General features: G+C 40.8%; 1 protein-coding gene across 2 annotated transcripts in view; it reads right to left on the bottom strand.

Annotated features, from left to right (window-relative positions):
* nol6 (nucleolar protein 6 (RNA-associated)) overlaps positions 1-20569 on the bottom strand; it is a 342540-nt gene that overhangs the window by 310389 nt on the left and 11582 nt on the right. For both annotated transcript variants that reach the window (XR_010017339.1, XM_063042766.1), the window contains exons 2-5: positions 18501-18740; positions 12185-12301; positions 7440-7619; positions 3868-4036 (exon numbers count right to left, since the gene is read on the bottom strand). Coding sequence is in view for 1 of the 2 variants with exons in the window: in XM_063042766.1 (XP_062898836.1) it covers positions 3868-4036; positions 7440-7619; positions 12185-12301; positions 18501-18740 (706 nt within the window). In the remaining variant the exon portion in view is untranslated. The remainder of the gene's footprint in view (positions 1-3867; positions 4037-7439; positions 7620-12184; positions 12302-18500; positions 18741-20569) is intronic.

The raw sequence follows: 20569 nt of genomic DNA, 5'->3' as shown, positions 1-20569 counted from the left end.
TTCTAATACTGTTCAGGGTTTTAAGAGAGGGGACAAAAGAGAGGTTTCGTTATATGCAGATGACCTGCTAGTTTATCTTTCAGATCCTAGGAAATCTATTCCTTCTATGTTATCCATATTTTCTGAATTCAGTAGTTCTTCTGGGTATAAATTAAATTTACGTAAAAGTGAGTTATTCCTATTAATAATTACTCAGATCCAAATCATCAAGTACCTTTTAGTACTGCTAAAAATTACTTTACCTGTCCTGGTATTAAAACTACTAAAAATTTTAAGGGCCTCTATAAATATAATTTTTTTCCATTAATTGAATACACCAAACAAATGCTTTCTAAATGGTCACCTATGACATTATCATTAATAGGTCGAATTAATGCTATTAAAATGATAGTGTTAACGAAATTCTTATATATGTTTCAGGCAGTTCTTCCTTTTGTTCCTAAAACGTTCTTTGATAGAATAGATTCTATAATCTTATCTTACATTTGGAACAATAAAAATCCTAGATTGAGTAAACCCTTATTGCAGAAATTAAAAAAGGATGGTGGTATGGCTTTGCCAAATTTTAGAATGTATTACTGGGCAATTAATACTCGATATATTACTTTTTGAATTCACTATTCAGATATACACGAATGTCCTTCATGGTTGGATTTGGAGGAAAACTTTGGCCTCTTTACTGGGAGCTCCTCTTCCCTTTTTGTTTTCTAAGATTAGTAGACAAGATTTTCATCCCATTATTAAACATGCATTAAGAATTTGGTTTCAGTTTCGTAGATTTTCTGAGTTAAGTAATTTTATTCTTTCTAGTAAAATCCATCTCAATTATTTTTTTAAACCATCAATTTTGGGTAAGGCCTTTTCAATTTGGAAAACCAAGGGAATAATAACTTTTTCAGATTTGTTTTTAGGGGATTGTTTACTGTCTTTTTCTCAGTTAGTGGAATAGGGGAGGGAGGGAACATCGATTCAGACCATGAGAGGCCTGCGTTGGGCATTTTCATGCCTTACAAGGCGCAGATTGGAAGTCTGTGTGGGGCGCCACTCCTCACACAGACACTAGAGCAATGTGTGATTAAGTGCCTTGCTCAAGGACACAAACACGCTGCCACAGCTGAGGCTCGAACTAGCGACATTCAGATCACTAGACGAACGCCTCAACCACTTGGCCAGTGGATAAATATTATTTATCTAATGTACACTTTTTTAGATATTTATAAATTAGGAATTTTTTACATGGTTTGTTGCCAAATTATCCTTCTGCTTATCCACCAAATATGACAGATGCTCTCTTTCAGTTTAAACCATTTCAAAAAGGGCTGATAGCTATAATCTATAAACAGTTATTGAATTCACGAATGATATCTAATGATAAAATTAAACATGCTTGGGAATCAGAATTTCAAGAGTCATTTTCAGATAATCAATGGAGTAAAATTTTTCATTTGATTAATAACTCACCTACTTATGCCCGTCATTCCTTGATACAGTTCAAGGTAGTGCATCGGGCCCACATGTCAAAGGATAAACTAGCGCATATTTTTTCCAATTGTAATCCTATTTGTGACAGGTGTAATATTGAGGTGGCCACTTTAACTCATATGTTTTGGTCTTGTATAAAGCTAAATAACTTTTGGAGATTTGTTTTTAAAATGCTATCAAAAGTCTTGGATCTGGATTTACAACCTAACTTACTTACAGCAATTTTTGGGATTATCCCATCCGAAGCAGGAAACATTCCTGTTTCCGCTCAAAGTATGATAGCCTTTTCCACTTTATTAGCTCGGAGGGCCATTTTATTGAAGTGGAAGGATTTTAATCCACCTACTGTTTTTTTTTTTGGCTTGCCTCCATTATGTCCTGTTTAAGTTTAGAGAAAACAAGAAGTTGGACATTTGATACATCCTTTAAATTTGAGCAAATATGGCAACCTTTAATTCTATATTTTCAATTGATTTGATTTATTACTCTTCCAATTATTTTTTTTATTCGAAGTTTTAGATTTGATCAGAAAGTCTTTTCTTTTTTCTTGGTTGTATCCTCCGAATGGACTGCCCAGTCCCTTTTTTTGGTGTAGTAGGGGTTTTTTACCTTTCATTATAAATTTAAAGTTTTTTTTCCCTCTCTTTATGAATTGATAAGAGAATTAGTTATCCTTTTTTTATTGTATATTGTATATTTACTTATTACTGTGTATGATTATGATACTATCTATTTCATCTTTTGTTTATATTGTTGCTGATATATAAATTTGAGATAATTCTCCCCTTGTCTGTACATATGTTTTCCCTAAATCAAAAAGAAGATTAATAAAGAAAGAAAGAAGCATTAGCTCTATTTTTTCCTCCAGGTGCATTCCCTGATCTTGCAGACTTTTAAGATTTACTTGTTAAGTACTTTGAACTTACTTTGGAAACATAACCATTGGCATTTAGAAGCAAATAGTACAACACCAATGCACAGATGTGAACAGTGAAACCATTCTACAACATGGATAAGTTCATTTACAAAGAGACAAGAGGCTAGATCTTTTCTCCCTGAAGGAAATGGAGTGAAAAGGAGACATGATTAAGGTGTATAAAATCATGAGGGGTATGGATAGGGTACTTTGCAGGAAAATTTTCCTTATATCAGAGGTAAATAAAACTAGAGGAACACATGAAACATCGACTGTGTCCAGTCCTGATGAAGAGGCCTTGGTCTGAAACACCGACTGTCCAGTCCTGATGGAAGGTTTTGGCAGGCAATTCCTATCCATAGATGCTGCCTGACCTGGTGTTCCTCCAGTATTTTGTGTGTGCTCCTCTGAATTTCCACTATCTGCAGTACCTCTTGAGTTTGTAAAACTAAAGGACACAAGTTGAAGGTATGGGCAAAGAAACTTAGAGGGGATATGAGTGGTCCTTCTTCCCCCAGAGAATGGCTAGTCCCTGGAATGCACTGTCTTAGACACTGGTTGAGGCTGAGTCACTGACAGCTTTTAAGTGTTTGAATGAGTAGTTGGATCACTTGGGGATCAAGGGATGTGGACCAAGTGCTGGGCGATGGGACTGATATGGAAGGATGTCCACTGGTAGGCATGAACAAATTGGAACGAATGACCCACTTCCATGCTGTACAATTCTCTGATTGTACAAATATCATTCAATGAAACTGTAGCGAAGGCAAAATAACAGTGAAAGCTGAACAACACGTATCAATCATCGTTCATAGTAACAGCAGCTTATCCACCGAGTGTTTCTCCCCAGTAATGCACATATCATCAGATGCTGGGAAATTTCCTGAAAATGTTGGCCTTGACAGCTCTTATTACATTTAAAAGCCCATAAAATACAAAAACTCTAAACGCATTTCCAAAACAAGTCAAGCTACACTTCCAAGCTGCTTCTGTAGTTGAGCTACTGCAACCTATCAACATCTCTCAACTCCAGGCTGAATGCATGGTGAATTTATCTGAAGGATAGGGAGACCAGACATTCTCAAAGAAAATGTCACTTTAACCTTCACATCAATTTCAAATTGATAGCTAACATCGGCTTTCTATTTTGCAACAGATGACTGCTTATTTCAAATGAATGACTATCAACTTTATTAATTGGAAAAACCCCAAATTCCATCTTTTAATGGAACACTCACAACACGCTGGAGGAACTCAGCAGGTCGGGCAGCATCCGTGGAAACAATGAGTCGACGGAAACCTGCTGAGTTCCTCCAGCGTGCTGTGAGTGTTGCTTTGTCCCCAGCATCTGCAGAATATTTTGTGTTTACTATCTTTTAATGGAGTTGCTGACTGACTATTTGTGTATTATCAACATTTTGTTTGAATCTAATAACTGCCACTACAATGCAAATCTTTTTTAAACAAACCTTGTGGAGATAGATACAGGATTGGCTTCAAGTGGTTGCTATTGAAGTAGCCAAACTTCACAGATCCAAAGAGCTTGTTCTTCGATAAGTGATGGGCAATGTGAGCCAGGTAGAGAGCTCGTTTTCTGAGGTAACGCTGGTTAAAGTTGTCCTTTGCTTGCAGGATTTCCTAAAATCAGAAAGTTCATGATCAATTTTGAAAACACATCATCAATGAAATCTCAAATGTATCATTCCACTTTCCTTCATTCCTTTTGTCCTATTTTTTTCCTTAACTTGGCTCCATGAAATTAAAGACTCCATCTGCCATGGCTGAACTAGAAAATTCCAATTGTAATCTACAAGTAAGTCCTCTTATGTTTTACAGGGCAAGAAACATAAAATTGTGGCTACTCTTCAACAAGTTTCAATTTTATTTTCATTAATATTTGCCCGAGATAATCCTCCCAAGATATACTTATATGCCTGTCGAAGTTAAAACTGAAATCTCAACATTCAATTAGGGTTTTGATGACTGATCAATACAAAACATGCGTAATCCCATTAAGAAATTAAATGAAAATATTTGTCACCCTGTAAACATTATTACCACTTATTTCACTGTAAATGGGAATTTCAACTAATTAGTTAATGTCAGCTCTAAAAGTGAAAACAGTCTTTCACTTAAATCAAATTAATTAAACTTACAGGGCACCATGAATTAGAACCTGCTACTTTCTCTGTTTAGGTCAATTCTTTGGCCGGATTACCCAAACCATTCCTTCAGATGGTGCCTTCAACCTGAATTAATGCTTCCAGGAACATCAACAAATAGCATTTCTCTCCAACACAACATGGAATTCATAGAACAGGGTAGAAATTCAATCGTTGTCAAATCTGGTGAAGTGGCAACAATAATAGTGGCTATCAACTGCACTGTGCTTCCAAATATTAACTCCAGAGACTTAATAGAGCTGAATTCTGAAACTCTAGAACACTGAACAGCCATCATACTGCATATTCAGCACATGGAAGCAAGAGTGAATTTCAAACCCTCACTGACTTGATGGATCTTGGAAAACAGTGCTTCACTGTGAACGTGTAAACTGTTATTCATACAGATTCATGTTGTTTTATGTTAGAAGATAAGTCATCATCTCATAATAGTCTTATTGAGGGATCAGCAGTGGAAAGTCTGAGCAGCTTCAAGTTCCCGGCTGTCAACGTCTCTGAAGATAACATATTCATGGAACTACAAAGAAGGCATGACAGTGGCTATATAGTAGTTAATTCGGAGTTTGAGGAAATTTGGCGTGTCACCAAAGACTCTAGCAAATTTCTACAGACGTATCATGGACAGCATTCTAACTGGTTGTATCACCGTCTGGTACAGAGGGGCCACAGTACAGAATCGGAAAAATCTGTAGATAGTTGCAAACTCGGCCAGCTCTATCATGGGCACTAGCCTCCACAGCATCGAGAAAATTTTCAAAAGGCTATGTCTCAAAAAGGCAGCATCCATCATTAAGGATCCCCATCACCCAGGACATGCCCTCTCCTCCTCCCTACCATCAGGGAAGAGGTTGAGGAGCCTGAAGATCAGAATCAGAATCCAAATCCAGTTTGATATCATTGGCATATGTCGTGAAAGTTGTTGTTTTGAGGCAGCAGTACATAACAATACATAATTTTTAAAAATATAAATTATAACAAGTATATATAAAACTAAATTAAATAAGTTGCGCAAAAAGAGAGGAAAAAGTAGTGAGGTAGTTTTCATGGGTACATTGTCTCCCAGAAATCTGATGGTGGAGGGGAAGGAGCTGTTCCTGAAAAGTGACACATACTCAACATTTTAGAAACAGCTTCTTCCCTTTTGCTATCAGATTTCTGAATGAAAAGACTTCTAACAGATTTGTCAAGCAAGATTTCCCCTTATGGAAATCATGCTGACTTTGGCCTATTTATTGTTTTGCTCCAAGTACCAAAAAAACCTCATCCTTATGTAACACCCTGGGAAAGATTTCGCCGCTGATGTAATGGTCTTTCTATCGAAGCAGTGTTTGGGTTATGGTTAGAGATAACGGGTGCTTTGGAATGTGAGCCGTCCAATGAAAGATGTGTGTTTTCGAGCCGTGTGCCTGGCACCGAGGTGATCTGGGACTTTTGTTTGGCGGGAGGTGGAGGGAGAAGATGTCAGAAAGGAGAGTTCATAGACACCAGAAAGGAGTGGACTTGGAGTGGGGCAGGGAGTCGACGAAGCCCGGGAAAATCGATGGAGGATCAGCAAAAGGGAAACCATGAGCTCCAACATTAGACACATTAGACTGTTTCATTAAAATGGGCCCTTTTCTTTTTGTTTTACTTTACTAACCCTATAGTCAAATCAAGAATTATAAAGCCAAATCGTTTAATTGCATATGGTGTTCTGTCTGATATTTCGTGGTACTGATTTGTAACAGGGTAACACATCACACAGCATCCACACAATAGGAGGTTTTACACCTCAATCTCACCCGTTTGGCGGGGGCAGAGATTGTCTTCCCTAAACTTACGCAGCCGACAGAACAGAGGGGTTACATATATCTTACTGTAATTTATATTTTTGTTATGCATTGCACTGTACTGCTGCCTCAAAACAACAAATTTCACAACATACAGCACCCCAGTGATAATAAACCTGATTCAGATTCTGCAGTGGGGAATGCTGAAACAAAATTTAAGTTTGTTATACCACAGCTACCTCTGAACCAAGCAGAAGCTCAATTTGAATATCTACTTAATTGAAAACCAACTTATAAACCCCTATAATACAAAAAACAGATGCAATTATCATCTTTAATAGAAAGCTGAAAATAAGCAAATTGATTTGATAGTGGCATAAGATCTTGTCTGTAGCATCATCAACCCAGCTGTAGCAGTTACTAAATGACCATGTACAGATAATTCCAACAAAGTTCCACACACAATGCATACCACTATTCAAATTCTCAGTTATCATCAATTTAGCTTCCATTTTCCATGACATTGAAATGCAGTTACCATTGCCTTGTTAAGTAAGATCATATATCAGATTCTATTTGCCAGACACACATGATCATGATTGTGTTGGGCATGTGGCCAAGTGGTTAAGGCGTTCATCTAGTTATCTCAAGGTCGCTAGTTCAAGCCTCAGCTGTGGCAGCGTGTTTGTGCCCTTGAGCAAGGCACTTAATCACACATTGCTCTAGTCTGTGTGAGGAGTGGCGCCCCACACAGACTTCCGATCTGCGCCTTGTAAGGCATGAAAATGCCCCACGCAGGCCTCTCATGGTCTGAGTCGACACTCCCCTCCCCTCCCCATGATCTCCGCAAGTGTTAAGTCTAAGAGCTTACAACTTAGGCAGTTCAAGGACACAAGTTCCTCTTATATAAAAGAAAAGACAAATGAAGAAATTGAGAAGTTGAGTAAAGACTGTTCACTCTTAAACAAAGGAACTCTACTTACAGATTTTTTGAAACTGTTAGACGTGGAGGTAGCAGCAGAAAATGAACTTAATGACCTTCAGAACCAAAATGAACAAATTTGAATCATCCAATATTGAGAAACTTACCTCTGGCATTGTAACGGCAACATCTACATTGATATGTGGCTTGATGCAGGTACCAAGTAAATAGCTTCCAATAACTTTTACAGAAGTTGGGGGTAGGAAGTGAAACTTCCCTTTGACATTGTATGGTACTTGAAGGAAAGGAACTTTAACATTCTTTGGAAGCCAGGACTGGTCCGTAATCTGTTGAAATACAAAGAACTGTTACCAAAACAAACCCATTCTCAACAACATATTATTTATCTACAAGGCATTAGCTTTACTGTTTGGTCACAATATTCCATTATTTATTAATTTATTTGGAGATACAACGTGGAACAAGCCCTTTAGGCCCAACGAGCTGTGCTGTCCAGCAACCCATTTAACACAAGCCTAATCACATGACCAATTAACCGACTAACCGGTACATCTTTGGGCTGTGGGAAGAAACCAAAGCAGCAGGAGGAAATGCATGTGGTTCACAGGGAGAATGTACAAACACCTGCAGATGGGGCTGGCATTGATTTCCGAACCCAAGAACGCCCCGAGCTGTAAAAGCATCGTGCTGACTGCTATACCACCGTGGCTACCTTTAGCTTTATAGTATCACGACAAAGGTCATGGTGCACAGCCCATTAAATACCACAGAGCTTAAAGAATATAAAACAATCACAAGTTTCGTTTACGTGAAAGGAAGCGGAGTTAAGTTTTAATTAGGGACAGCATCACGACAGTTCAGAGGATACTCCAGTGGAAAGTCCAGTGATGCTATTTTGTAGAGATTAGGAATAAGGGTTCAAAGTGCAAAGTATGTATAAATTATACAACCTTGAGATTCGTCTGCTTACAGGCAGTACAAAGCAAGAAACTTGAAATAACAATATTTTTAACACCCAATGAACAGAGAGAAAAAAAAACAAAAATTATGCAACAATAAAAGCAAGCAACAGGGTTCAGAACCACTGAGTTCATAGACCTAGAGCCCGAAGCAGGCTGAGCTGGCTCATAGCCTGAGTCTCAGTTCATCACACAGCGGGGCAAATCACCGTAAAGCTCGCAGATACGAAGCCTGGAGCAGCCGCAGCTGTTTCATAGTCATACTTTATTGACCCCGGGGGAAATTGGTTTTCATTACAGTTACAGTTTCACAGCCTCAGCACCACGGACAGAGGAGTAAACGTCACGGAAGAGCGAACAGAAGCGGCCTGATCCTCGCTTCCAGTCCCAACACCCTGCCTTATTGGTCCTTCTGGGCCATCCATCCACCAGGTCATGCCCCACACTAGGATCCAGGCCTGCCGCACTCTGGGCCTGTACTCCTCCGCTCAGCCCGAGGCCATACTCAACCTTTCCCAATTGGCTCGGCGTTTAATTCAGCCCAACCTCGCTCCCAGTTTAAACTCTTCTCCAACTCACTTGCTTCAGCTCCATCTCCGACTCCATCTCTGTTTACGCCATGCCTCGACCTTACTCTGACCACTTCTCCGCGAACATGCTACTCTCCAACTTTGCATCAGACCTGGGTGGCTCAATGCTCGCTTCTTCATTGTTTACAGTGATAGTTTACCACAGCAATAGTGTTATTACTGAAGTATTTAGTCGTATTTCTAGCCTTATGACCACCAGTGAGCTGTTGCCCAACTTCAGTAGAGCCATCTAAAACCAGAAGTTTAACTGAAATCAATTAGATACTATTGTACCATAGATCCCCAATAGTCAGCAGGTATCAGAGGAGGAAGTATGTAGGGAAACTGCAGATAGCTGAGGGAATAGTAGGGTTGAAATAGCAGGTGATTTTAATTTCCCTCATATTGACTGCTGGGTGGTGGAGTGGAGATACAACTCTTCCAGAGGAGGTGTAAGGCGCTCCTTCCCTCTACTAGACTGCAGGTCTCCCTTGGGCAAGGTGTTGCACCCAATTAGCCCCCAATCAGGGTCACGTGAACCAATGGGAGCAGGTGATGGATGGTCGTCTGAGCAGATGGTTCATATCACAAGTCTTGATTATGTGATCACTTACGCCAGGCTGACAATCTCTGAAGAGTATTGATAATGGGTTGTAAAGACAGTGCCCAGAAGAAGGCAATGGCGAAACCACTTCTGCAGAAACATCTGTCAAGAACAATGATAGCCAGCATATTTGCCTATGTCATACAACACGGAACACGATGACGATGATGAATATTGACTGGGACAGCTATAATGCTAAGGGATTAGATGGGGCAGAACTTGCTAACTATACCCAGCGAAGTTTTATCAACCAATATGTGAATGACCGTACTAGAGAGAAAGCAACATGCAACCTCCTGTTAGGAAATGAGGCTGCGCAAGTGACTGAATTGTCAGTGGGGGAGCACTTTGGAACTTGCGACAGTGATCTTACTAGTTTTGAATTATTTATGGAAAATGATAGGACTGATCCACAGGTTGAAGTCCTACATGGGGGCAAAGCTAATTTGGATGGCATTAGACAGCAAGTTGCAAAAGGTTGATTAAGAAAGGCTGGTCGCAGACAAAAGGATGTCTGACAAACGGAAGACTTAGATAAGGAACATTCAGGGCCAATATGCTCCTGTGAGAGGGAAGGGCAAGGCTGGCAGAATAAGGGAACCCTTGCTGTCGAGAGATATTGAGGGTCTTTAGAGCAAAAATGAGCCATGTGTAGGTAAAAGGAGGCAGTATACATCAAGTATAGCCATCTGGGATCAAGTGAGTCTCTTGTGGAGTATGAGGGACGTAGGAACACGTTTGAGGAGGAAAGCAGGAGCACAAGAAGCAGACATAAGATATCCTTGGCAGATAATGTAAAAGAGAATCCTAAAGGATTCCCCCAAGTACATTAGAAGCAAAAGAGTATGAGAGAGGAAGAATATGTTATCTAAGGATCAATGTGGTCATCTATGTGTGGAATCACGAGAGACTTGCAAAGCCTTATACGAATACTTCTCCTCTGTATTTTCCACAGAAAAAGTAACGGAAGCTATTAAACTCAAGAAATAGACCAATGATGCCTTGAAACATATTGTTATTACAAAAGAGGAAGTGTTGACGGCTTGAGGCACATCATGTTAAATAAATCTATGGGGCAAGGGAAGAAAATAGTGGGGCTTTGGCAGGGACTTTTGTATCTTCCTTAGCCCCAGGTTAAGTACCAGAAATCTTTAATTTTAAGAAAAGTTGTACAGATAGGCCAGGGAGCTAAAGGCTTGAGAGCCTAACATCAGAGGTGGGCAAGTTACTGGAAGAGATTCTGAGACTTTAGATCCATCTGCATTTGGAAAGGCATGATCTGATTATGGACGGTCAGCATGGCTTTGTGCCTGGGATATTGTCTTTTGAAGAGATAACAAAGGCAACATGGTTAAAGACGCTGTTCTACGTGAACTTTAGCAAGGCTTTTGACAAGATCCCACATGGTAGATGCATTTCGAGTGGGGCAAATTATGCAATGAATTCTCAGGCTGGAAACCAGAAAGTAAGCTGCATCGTAATTAAAATATTTAATCATCTTGCAGAAAACAGAACAAAGATTGGCATATACTCTTAAGATTAATGATGCAATTTGAATTATCAAAATGAATTATTTTAAAAATTACCTCAAAATCTACAGAATTGCCATTTGGAGAGAGAGTCAGCCCTCCAGGGTTAGACTTCTACTTTTCATCACTTTGCATTTCATGCACCATCCTAAAGATTCACTCCCTATACTGGCATACCATAACTTCAGAATTCACCGTCAACAAAATGCACTGTAGCAATCCACCACAGCTTCTTCAAAAGCAGCTTGCAAACCCACAGACTCAGGGTAGGAGAGTAATTGCCTTGGAGCATCCCCACTTGAAAGATCCCTTCCAAGACATGCAGCATCCAGACTTGAAAATGGAGAGTCATTTCCATAGGTTTAAATATTGGAACTCCCTCCCAAACAGCACTGCAAGCATACCTTCATGAAGTTTGATCGAAGGTTTTAAACAGTGGCTCAAGGGGAAATGAGAGCCTTGCTAATGACACCTACATCTCATTACATAAATTATAGGATGGAAAGGTCAACCAAATCAAAAACTGCCAAGAGGAAGAAGATGTGAAGACATGACACTGACAGAACAATATTACCTTTTACTCAGATTAAAGCCATTACACTACAGTGGCAGAAGCAATTCAAGAGATCCAGCAATGGGGTTAAAAATTAATTATACAGATTTCTCTCTCAGCATTTTTAAAACCTGTGCTAATGCCTTCCTCCTTCAATTAAGATACCTTTTACCCAGCCATTATCTACTTTAGATATTATCAGCTTTTATTCATCGAACATTTCAAATATTCACATGTACCTTTCAGAAACAGCCTGCAAAACAAAACGCCATAGCTGCTCAAAAATTATTCTGGAACTACGCAACAGAACAGAAGAGGCACTCAGGAAAGAATAACAAAAGCTTACACCCACATGCAGGCGCTAAAGGTTGTAGAACGCAAATAGAAAGCGTGATCGTAAGATTAAGGGTACAGTTCATTTTTCTCTTTTGGAAAGGTCTGTACATAAGAAATGGGGGCTAATACAGTTAGACAACCTGACGACATGGACGAGTTGGATGAAGAGCCTGTTTTCCATTCTGAATAGTACAATGACTCCTCTTAAATGGCTCAGAGCAGGTGCAGAAAAAATGCTCTCCCCGGCTAAGGCGTTATAACTGCCCATAAACATTAACATAGAATTATAAATATTAATGTCCACTTAACATCTCTAACACAAAGATACTGAATTTACCTACATTAACTTGCTCAGTTTTTGGTATTTTTTTGAGAAGATCATTCACTTCGTGGAGGAAAGCATCAATAGTCTTGCGTTTCTTCTCCTTCAATTTCACTTCTTTTAGAAGTTCTTCAACCTGCAAGTGATAAATAATTTTAAGGACAAAAGGCACACAAAATAAATTCACCGCTTCAATTATATCATAATTTATTATTGATCATGTCTTTGAGTTTGCTAACCTTGCAATACTTCCAAAGATTCATCACAAAAGACACAGTTCAATACAGCTACAGTGACATTACACAATCTCGTTCTCATCACTGGCAGAACAAAAACAAAAGGATAGTTTAGTAAGAAAAAGATGTTAAGTCTCAAAATAATAGTGCCAGCACAGTACTCCCAGTACAGGCCTATACATCTGAATAGCAGATATAGTGTACATGATTTGTGGCGAAGGCTGCATACCATCACGGACTTCAAAGCCAAACATAGTGGTGCCGCCAACATCGCAGCCTCTCTCCCAGATTAGCTCAATCGCTTGGTTGGTTCGATGTCGCTAACTCTGAGCCTCCGAGGAAAGCCACCGCTACAACCTGCAACCTGGTCATCTCTGAGGCTGAGGTATGCAGATGTTTCCAACCAGTGGACAGTCGCAAGGCTGCGGGACTGGACAGTAGCCCAGGGCGAGTACTCAGGATGTACACAGCACAACTGGCAGGTTTACAGACGTTTTTAATCTCTCCCTCCCCAGTGTAGAGTGCCCTCCTGCTTCAAATTATCCACCATTGTCCCTGTACCAAAAAAGACCAAGGTAACATGCCTGAACGACCGGCGTCCTGTCACACTCACCAATGGATCTCCCGCTCCCCTTCCCACTTTCAAATCTCTTACTCACTCTTCCTTCAGTTCGTCCTGACGAAGGGTCTCGGCCTGAAACGTCGACTGCACCTCTTCCTAGAGATGCTGCCTGGCCTGCTATGTTCACCAGCAACTTTGATGTGTGTTGCAACAACTCGCGGATACCTCCTCTTATTTACCCCTCGATCGTGACCCCACTAAGGAGCACCAGGCCATTGACTCCCACACCATCACCGACTTTATCCGCTCAGGGGATCTCCCATCCACTGCTACCAACCCTATAGTTCCCACACTTCGCACTTCCCGTTTCTACCTCCTACCCAAGATCCACAAACCTGCCTGTCCTGGCAGACCTATTGTCTCAGCTTGCTCCTGCCCCACCGAACTCGTTTCTGCATACTTCGACACGGTTTCATCCCCCCCCTTGTTCAATCCCTTCCTACCTACCTATGCTCGTGACACTTCTCACGCTCTTAAACTTTTCGGTGATTTTAAGTTCCCTGGCCCCCACCGCTTTATTTTCACCATGAATGTCCAGTCCCTATATACTTCCATTCCACATCAGGAAGGTCTCAAAGCTCTCTGCTTCTTTTTGGATTCCAGACCTAATCAGTTCCCCTCTGCCACCACTCTGCTCCGTCTAGCAGAATTAGTCCTCACTCTTAATAATTTCTCCTTTGGCTCCTCCCACTTCCTCCAAACTAAAGGTGTAGCTATGGGCACCCGTATGGGTCCTAGCTATGCCTGCCTTTTTGTTGGCTTTGTGGAACAATCTATGTTCCGTACCTATTCTGGTATCTGTCCCCCACTTATCCTTCGCTACATTGACAACTGCATTGGCGCTGCTTCCTGCACGCATGCTGAGCTCGTTGACTTTATTAAATTTGCCTCCAACTTTCACCCTGCCCTCAAGTTTACCTGGTCCATTTCCGACACCTCCCTCCCCTTTCTAGATCTTTCTGTCTCTATCTCTGGAGACAGCTTATCCACTGATGTCTACTATAAGCCTACTGACTCTCACAGCTATCTGGACTATTCCTCTTCTCACCCTGTCTCTTGCAAAAATGCCATCCCCTTCTCGCAATTCCTCCATACTGCCGCATCTGCTCTCAGGATGAGGCTTTTCATTCCAGGACGAGGGAGATGTCCTCCTTTTTTAAAGAAAGGGGCTTCCCTTCCTCCACCATCAACTCTGCTCTCAAATGCATCTCCCCCATTTCACACACATCTGCTCTCACTCCATCCTCCCACCACCCCACTAGGAATAGGGTTTCCCTGGTCCTCACCTACCACCCCACCAGCCTCCGGGTCCAACATATTATTCTCCGTAACTTCCACCACCTCCAACGAGATCCCACCACTAAACACATCTTACCCTCCCTCCCCCTGCATTCCGCAGGGATCGCTCCCTACGCAACTCCCTTGTCCATTCGTCCCCCGCATCCCTCCCCACTGATCTCCATCCTGGCACTTATCCTTGTAAGCGGAACAAGTGCTACACATGCCCTTACACTTCCTCCCTTACCACCATTCAGGGCCCCAGACAGTCCTTCCTGGTGAGGCGACACTTCACCTGTGAGTCGGCTGGGGTGATATACTGCGTCCGGTGCTCCCGATGTGGCCTTCTATATATTGGCGAGACCCGTTGCAGACTGGGAGACTGCTTTGCTGAACACCTACGCTCTGTCCGCCAGAGAAAGCAGGATCTCCCAGTGGCCACACATTTTAATTCCACATCCCATTCCCATTCTGACATGTCTATCCACGGCCTCCTCTACTGTAAAGATGAAGCCACACTCAGGTTGGAGGAACAACACCTTATATTCCATCTGGGTAGCCTCCAACCTGATGGCATGAACATCGACTTCTCTAACTTCCGCTAATGCCCCACCTCCCCCTCGTACCCCTTCCGTTATTTATTTTTATACACACATTCTTTCTCTCACTCTCCTTTTTCTCCCTCTGTCCCCCTGACTATACTCCTTGCCCATCCTCTGGGTTCCCCCCGCCCTGTCTTTCTCCCTGGGCCTCCTGTCCCATGATCCTCTCATATCCCCTTTGCCAATCAACTGTCTAGCTCTTGGCTCCATCCCTCCCCCTCCTGTCTTCTCTTATCATTTTGGATCTCCCCCTCCCCCTCCTACTTTCAAATCTCTTACTAACTCTTCCTTCAGTTAGTCCTGACAAAGGGTCTCGGCCTGAAACGTCAACTGTACCTCTTCCTAGAGATGCTGCCTGGCCTGCTGCGTTCACCAGTAACCTTGATGTGTGTTGCCTGATTTGAGTGTATTTCTGTTACATTGACTGTTCCATTTATTATAAATTACTATGATTGCACATTGCACATTTAGACGGAGACATAACGTAAAAATTTTTACTCCTCATGTATGCGAAGGATGTAAGAAATAAAGTCAATTCAATGCACTTCAAGTTTGGAGAGATAGAGTTGTGTGTAGTATGTGCACAATCACTCTCTTCCACCATCCAACCAGCCCTATTCTACAATGTCAATAAAACACTAGGATCTATCGTACACTAGATATTACACTTGCACATAACTATAAGCACCAGGAAAATCTTAATACAAAAGAAAAATACTGCAAATACTTCAGAGGGCATGCCTATTTAGAACAGAGATGAGGAGGAATTTTTATAGCCATAGGGTGGTGAACCTGAGGAATTTGTTGCCACAGGCGCCTGTGGAAGCCAAATCATTGAGTATACTTAGAGCGGATATAGAAAGGTTCTTGATTAATCAGGATGTCAAAAGTTACAAGATGAATGCAGAAGAATGGGGTTGAGAAGGATAATAAATCAGCCATGATGGAATGGCAGAGCAGACTCAATGGACTAAATAGCATAATTCTGCTCCTATGTCTTATCTGACCATGAGAACATGCAAGAAATCTGCAATAAAAACAGGAAATCTTAACAAGTCAAACAGTGTCTGTGAAAACAGAAGATACTACTATCTTAGATCAAAGTATTCAGTTCAATGAAATACAATGCATTTTTTTACTTATTTCCAGAATACTTTAATTTGACTGTACTAAAGAAGCTGATATTATCAGGGAAAGTTCAAAACTTAGGAGTTAGGTGGAACCATTTTAAACACAAATCACTACTACTTTGGCAATTCCCACCAGCAAGGTATCAAATTAAATTTAAAATGTCAACATAATCCTAAACCTAGCTAGTTCATTGAGAAGCCACCTACAAAATAAATTAAAATCTGTTCCATTTACTTATCAAAGTAAAATTCCATCATTTTTGCAAAATTTATGCTACTATTAAAAAACTCCAGGGAGATCTTTTTTAAAACTTAAGTTGCTATGAACACAAGTTGATTTAAGTACTACTGAAGTATATAAAAGAATGAAAATATTTACAACTGGCAGTAACATAGATCATCCCAAAGATGATTTTCAAATGATTTAATTAAAAATGTAATTTACTTTGCCGTTTCAATTCTTCAGATGTCATGACAGGCTAAAAAAAAAGAATTCAACGTGTTTTTCCTTTTTTAACATTCCCATTTTAACCATTTTGCTTGACAACTTTTGTGTTTTATTAATATGTAGTACAATATCAAAAGACCAATGCATGTACAGAGTCCATCAATTTCTTTTCAGTAAAATCAGTGAAGTTAATGGTTTGTTCACTTAATAAATTTATTTATTTATTTATTCACCTACTTTTTTTTATTTATTCACTTTGTTGTTTATTTATTTATATATTAAGAAGCAACACAGAATAGGTCCTTCGAGCCGCAACGCCCAACAAACCTCTAATTTAATCCTAATCTAACTACAGGACAATTTACAATGACCAATTAATCTACAAACCAGTACGTCTTTGGACTGTGTGAGGAAACTGTAGCACCAGAGGAAACTCATACAGTCACAGAGAGAACGTACAAACTCCTTGCACACGGTAATTCAAGATTGTTTAGTTCTGAAGAAGGCCCTTGACCTGAAACATCAACCAATTTTCCATTGGTGCTGTCTGACCAGCTGAGTTCCGCCAGCGTTTTGTTTGTGACGGGGTCCTGAATTACCCCTATAAAATGTGCTCGATTATCCCTATGAACTGTGCTTTTGAAAAGAGAGAGAGTTATTTAACACAAACACCTTGTTTAAAAGAGAGAGAGAGAGAGAGAGACGAAGACAGCTCACAGGTTGTTTATACTTTCTCCAAGGGCATTGCCTGCTTGTACATTCTTACACAGACAGAGAAGGAAGGAGTTATTTGAAAAACAGTTGGTACTCAGTACGGTGAGATAAATAGAAGGTCAGATGTTAGACCTGACACACATGGTTTTGGACACTGAATGAGATTTGTTGTGCCCACAGAAAAAGTGGGTTTTGGAGGATCGATCAGTGGCTCTTGCAGTGTGAGCAGGGTGTGACCGGTGGGGAGTTATTCGTGTGTCCAACCCTCGCCTGGGTTGATAGCTCCACCACAGAAGAACGGTCCGCTTTGCTGTGGTCACAGTCGGTGACTTTTAAAAGATTTCGGAGGACAACGGGAAGATCGACAGCATCAGCTCACCTGAAGACTCAAATCTCTCCCTCTTTCTCTCCATCACTACTCAACTCAATACCACGAACTGAATTGAACTTTACTCATCCTCATAAGACTACCTATTTACCCCTAGACTTGAAGAAGCTTGGTTTTCATATATTTCCACACTTACTGATACACTTACTTATATATAATCATTGCTAACCTGTTTGATTTATCTGCATTTATATTTCTGTATTGCGTAGTTACTAATAAACATTATTAGTTAATAGCAATACCGGACTCCAAAGCTGTTTTCCATCTCTGCTGGTTCTTTAACCCGTCACTGGGTACGTGACAGTGTTGCTTAAGATTGTTAAATGTCACTTCCAGTACACCAGTGTAAAGGAGAGCTGTGTTTTTTCATCATTAGTGTGTTCTTTATATAATTCTGTTTTGTGCAGCTTCGGATCCAGAATAACAATTATCTTCTTCTCCTTTACACTTGTGCATTTGAAGTGACATTAAACAATCCTGAATCTTGGTTGTGAGGCTGAATGAGATTACAGAGGATAGTAACAAAAACTACAGAGGGATATTGAAAAAAAGGTTGAATAGAAAAAAACCTTTGCAAGGTTAGGGACCATCTGGGACTCTTCGACTCCATGGAATAATTGCTAAGAATCACCCTAGAGAAAGAATTTATTTTGGGAAAATAAAATCACTGTGGTCTGATAACATGCATGTTATGTTCTTAGGGAAAGAACTGGAGCAAAAAAAAAGCAGAGTTTTTAATCATGTAACAATCAAATCAACATTCAAACATTCATTTCTGAAAGCAACTCTTGCAATAACTTTCCAATCATCACGTTTCATCTTCATTATAACAGTGAGGAGACATATAAAAGAGAAATAGTTTATTTTAAAATTGCAGAAACATTAGAAAACAAGAGTTAACTTCACTGATGCAGTACCTGCATTCTTAGTAGAGTGGAGTGAAAGAGATTCTCTGTTTCTTTCAGCTGATTGAGTTCTTCACTCGTTGGTGGTTTGTATAGTTCTCTTTTACTTAACTTCAGAGCCCCTATTAATCCAACATCTGTTTTTTGTTTTTTCTTCATGTCACTGCTCCTCTTTCTAGATCTTTTACTCCCATCATCTTCTTCCTCTTCATCAACACCACTGCTTTCATCATCTTGGAATGATTCTAGATCCTTTAATAGTAAGCACAGGAAAACGAAATTATAAATTACATTGTAATTCCACAGGAAGGCAAAAAGGTAGATTACCTTAAGATCATTCAAGTATGTGGGAAGTCACATTAAACATTGTACAAATTTGATCAACAACTAGACGGGGAAATGCCAATCATTAGCTTCTTAAACAGTATGATGGGAGCCAGCCTCAGCACTAGACATGGACTTTTGTGAGGAATTATACACAGAATTAAAAGGGCTAAAACCTGACTGACTTGTTTCGCAGCTTGGCTAGTCATGCTGTGAGAATAATGTTGCAAGATAACCAAGGAACAAAGGAGTGATTGTTGATTGAGAAAGCTGCTTTGTGGAACCACTTATCAAGGATGTCTGGCAACAGAGTACTATGTGATAACGAATGCTTAACAAGCAGCCTAAGACAGTGCTCAGGACTCACTTGATTACAGATTTTCCAGGCTCCATAAGCGGGGGCTCTGTAGTATCAACTGAGATGCAAGCTTGCTAATGAACAGTATATAATCTTAAGTAAACTGTGTTTGACAATTATTCCCTTGGTCTGAACCTAAAGTAGAGAGGCAAATCGACATCTTGGTACAGCAGCGAGCAGGGTCCCAATAAGTGGTAAACCCCTCACCAAAACTGAAGAAGTGGACGGACAGGTCATTGGGGTGATTCAGAGATGAATGAGCCCACAAGGTAAGCTGTAACCTTGGTTTCCTCTCTGCTCTCTGACAACTCTGTTTGTTCCCTCATTTTAGCAGGGAAAATCCACTGATGGCACCCAAAGGGAATAAAGAGGGGACGGGTGGTTCGAGTCCCCAGGAATAATTGAGAAGTTCAAGTCTTCTTGTCTAAACATTTGGGAAAAGACAATTGGCCTGCAGCAGGTACATTTGATTTAAATTTAATATGGCAGGCGGAACAGGGAAAGAGTAGGGTCGCCTGATTGGTCTATGACAACAAGGGGCGGAAATAAAAGAAGAAAGATATAAATTAAATTGTTGGACCAATAACACTAAGCAAAAAGGGATAGACGTACCTGACAAAAGAGGCAACCCTAGGAGTTGGCAAGAGTTCAGAGCAATTTGTGAAGAACGGGATAAGGGACCAAAACAAAGGAGATGGGGAAAGAAACTGTATCAGAGACAAAACATACTGACCATGGAAGAACAAATGAAGGGAAAAGGGAAACGGAAAATAAAAATAATTCTGTGGTACCCCGTCTCTATCCAGACATTCCGACCGATTCCCCAAACAATACTGATGATGATTGGGAATGGGTAAGGCGACCGAATACTCCCGCTGTACTACCCACAACTGCGTCGGTGCCTGTTTTACCACAGTCTGGTTCCCCACCCCCATATGATTCTCACCCTGGTGCCTCAGTCGCCAGCTCGACAGTCATCGCATTGCCACCGACCGATGTAGTCACTCCAGAATGGTTGGGAAGCCCAATACCCGTTTCTGCTCGCACATGCAGTCAGACTGGACCCTTCCCGGACTGGACCCCTGAACAAGGGCCATTGGTTTTACCAGGACCAATACAAACTCAGCATCATTGCCCATGAGGACCATTCCTCACCCAGCAGCCGGAGTGGCGGGACAAGCACCTACTATGCAAATCCATAAACTCTGAACCCCTTCTGAACTCTGTGGTATACTGAATGCCGCCCCTGACAAAAAGGTCGACCCCCAAGGGTTCTGTAGTTACTCAAAAACTGCCCTGACTATTTATTCCGCTAACTCCCGAGATTTGTTCCCTCTGGCTATGGCCGCCCTTACTCCTACTGATCAGACGCAATTCATCACTCAGCTCGGACATGGCA

This window comes from Mobula hypostoma, chromosome 3, assembly GCF_963921235.1.
Source record: "Mobula hypostoma chromosome 3, sMobHyp1.1, whole genome shotgun sequence".
NCBI classification, from domain to species: domain Eukaryota; kingdom Metazoa; phylum Chordata; class Chondrichthyes; order Myliobatiformes; family Myliobatidae; genus Mobula; species Mobula hypostoma.
Note: the sequence above shows the minus strand (reverse complement) of the source record. Positions and strands in the feature narration are given on the sequence as shown.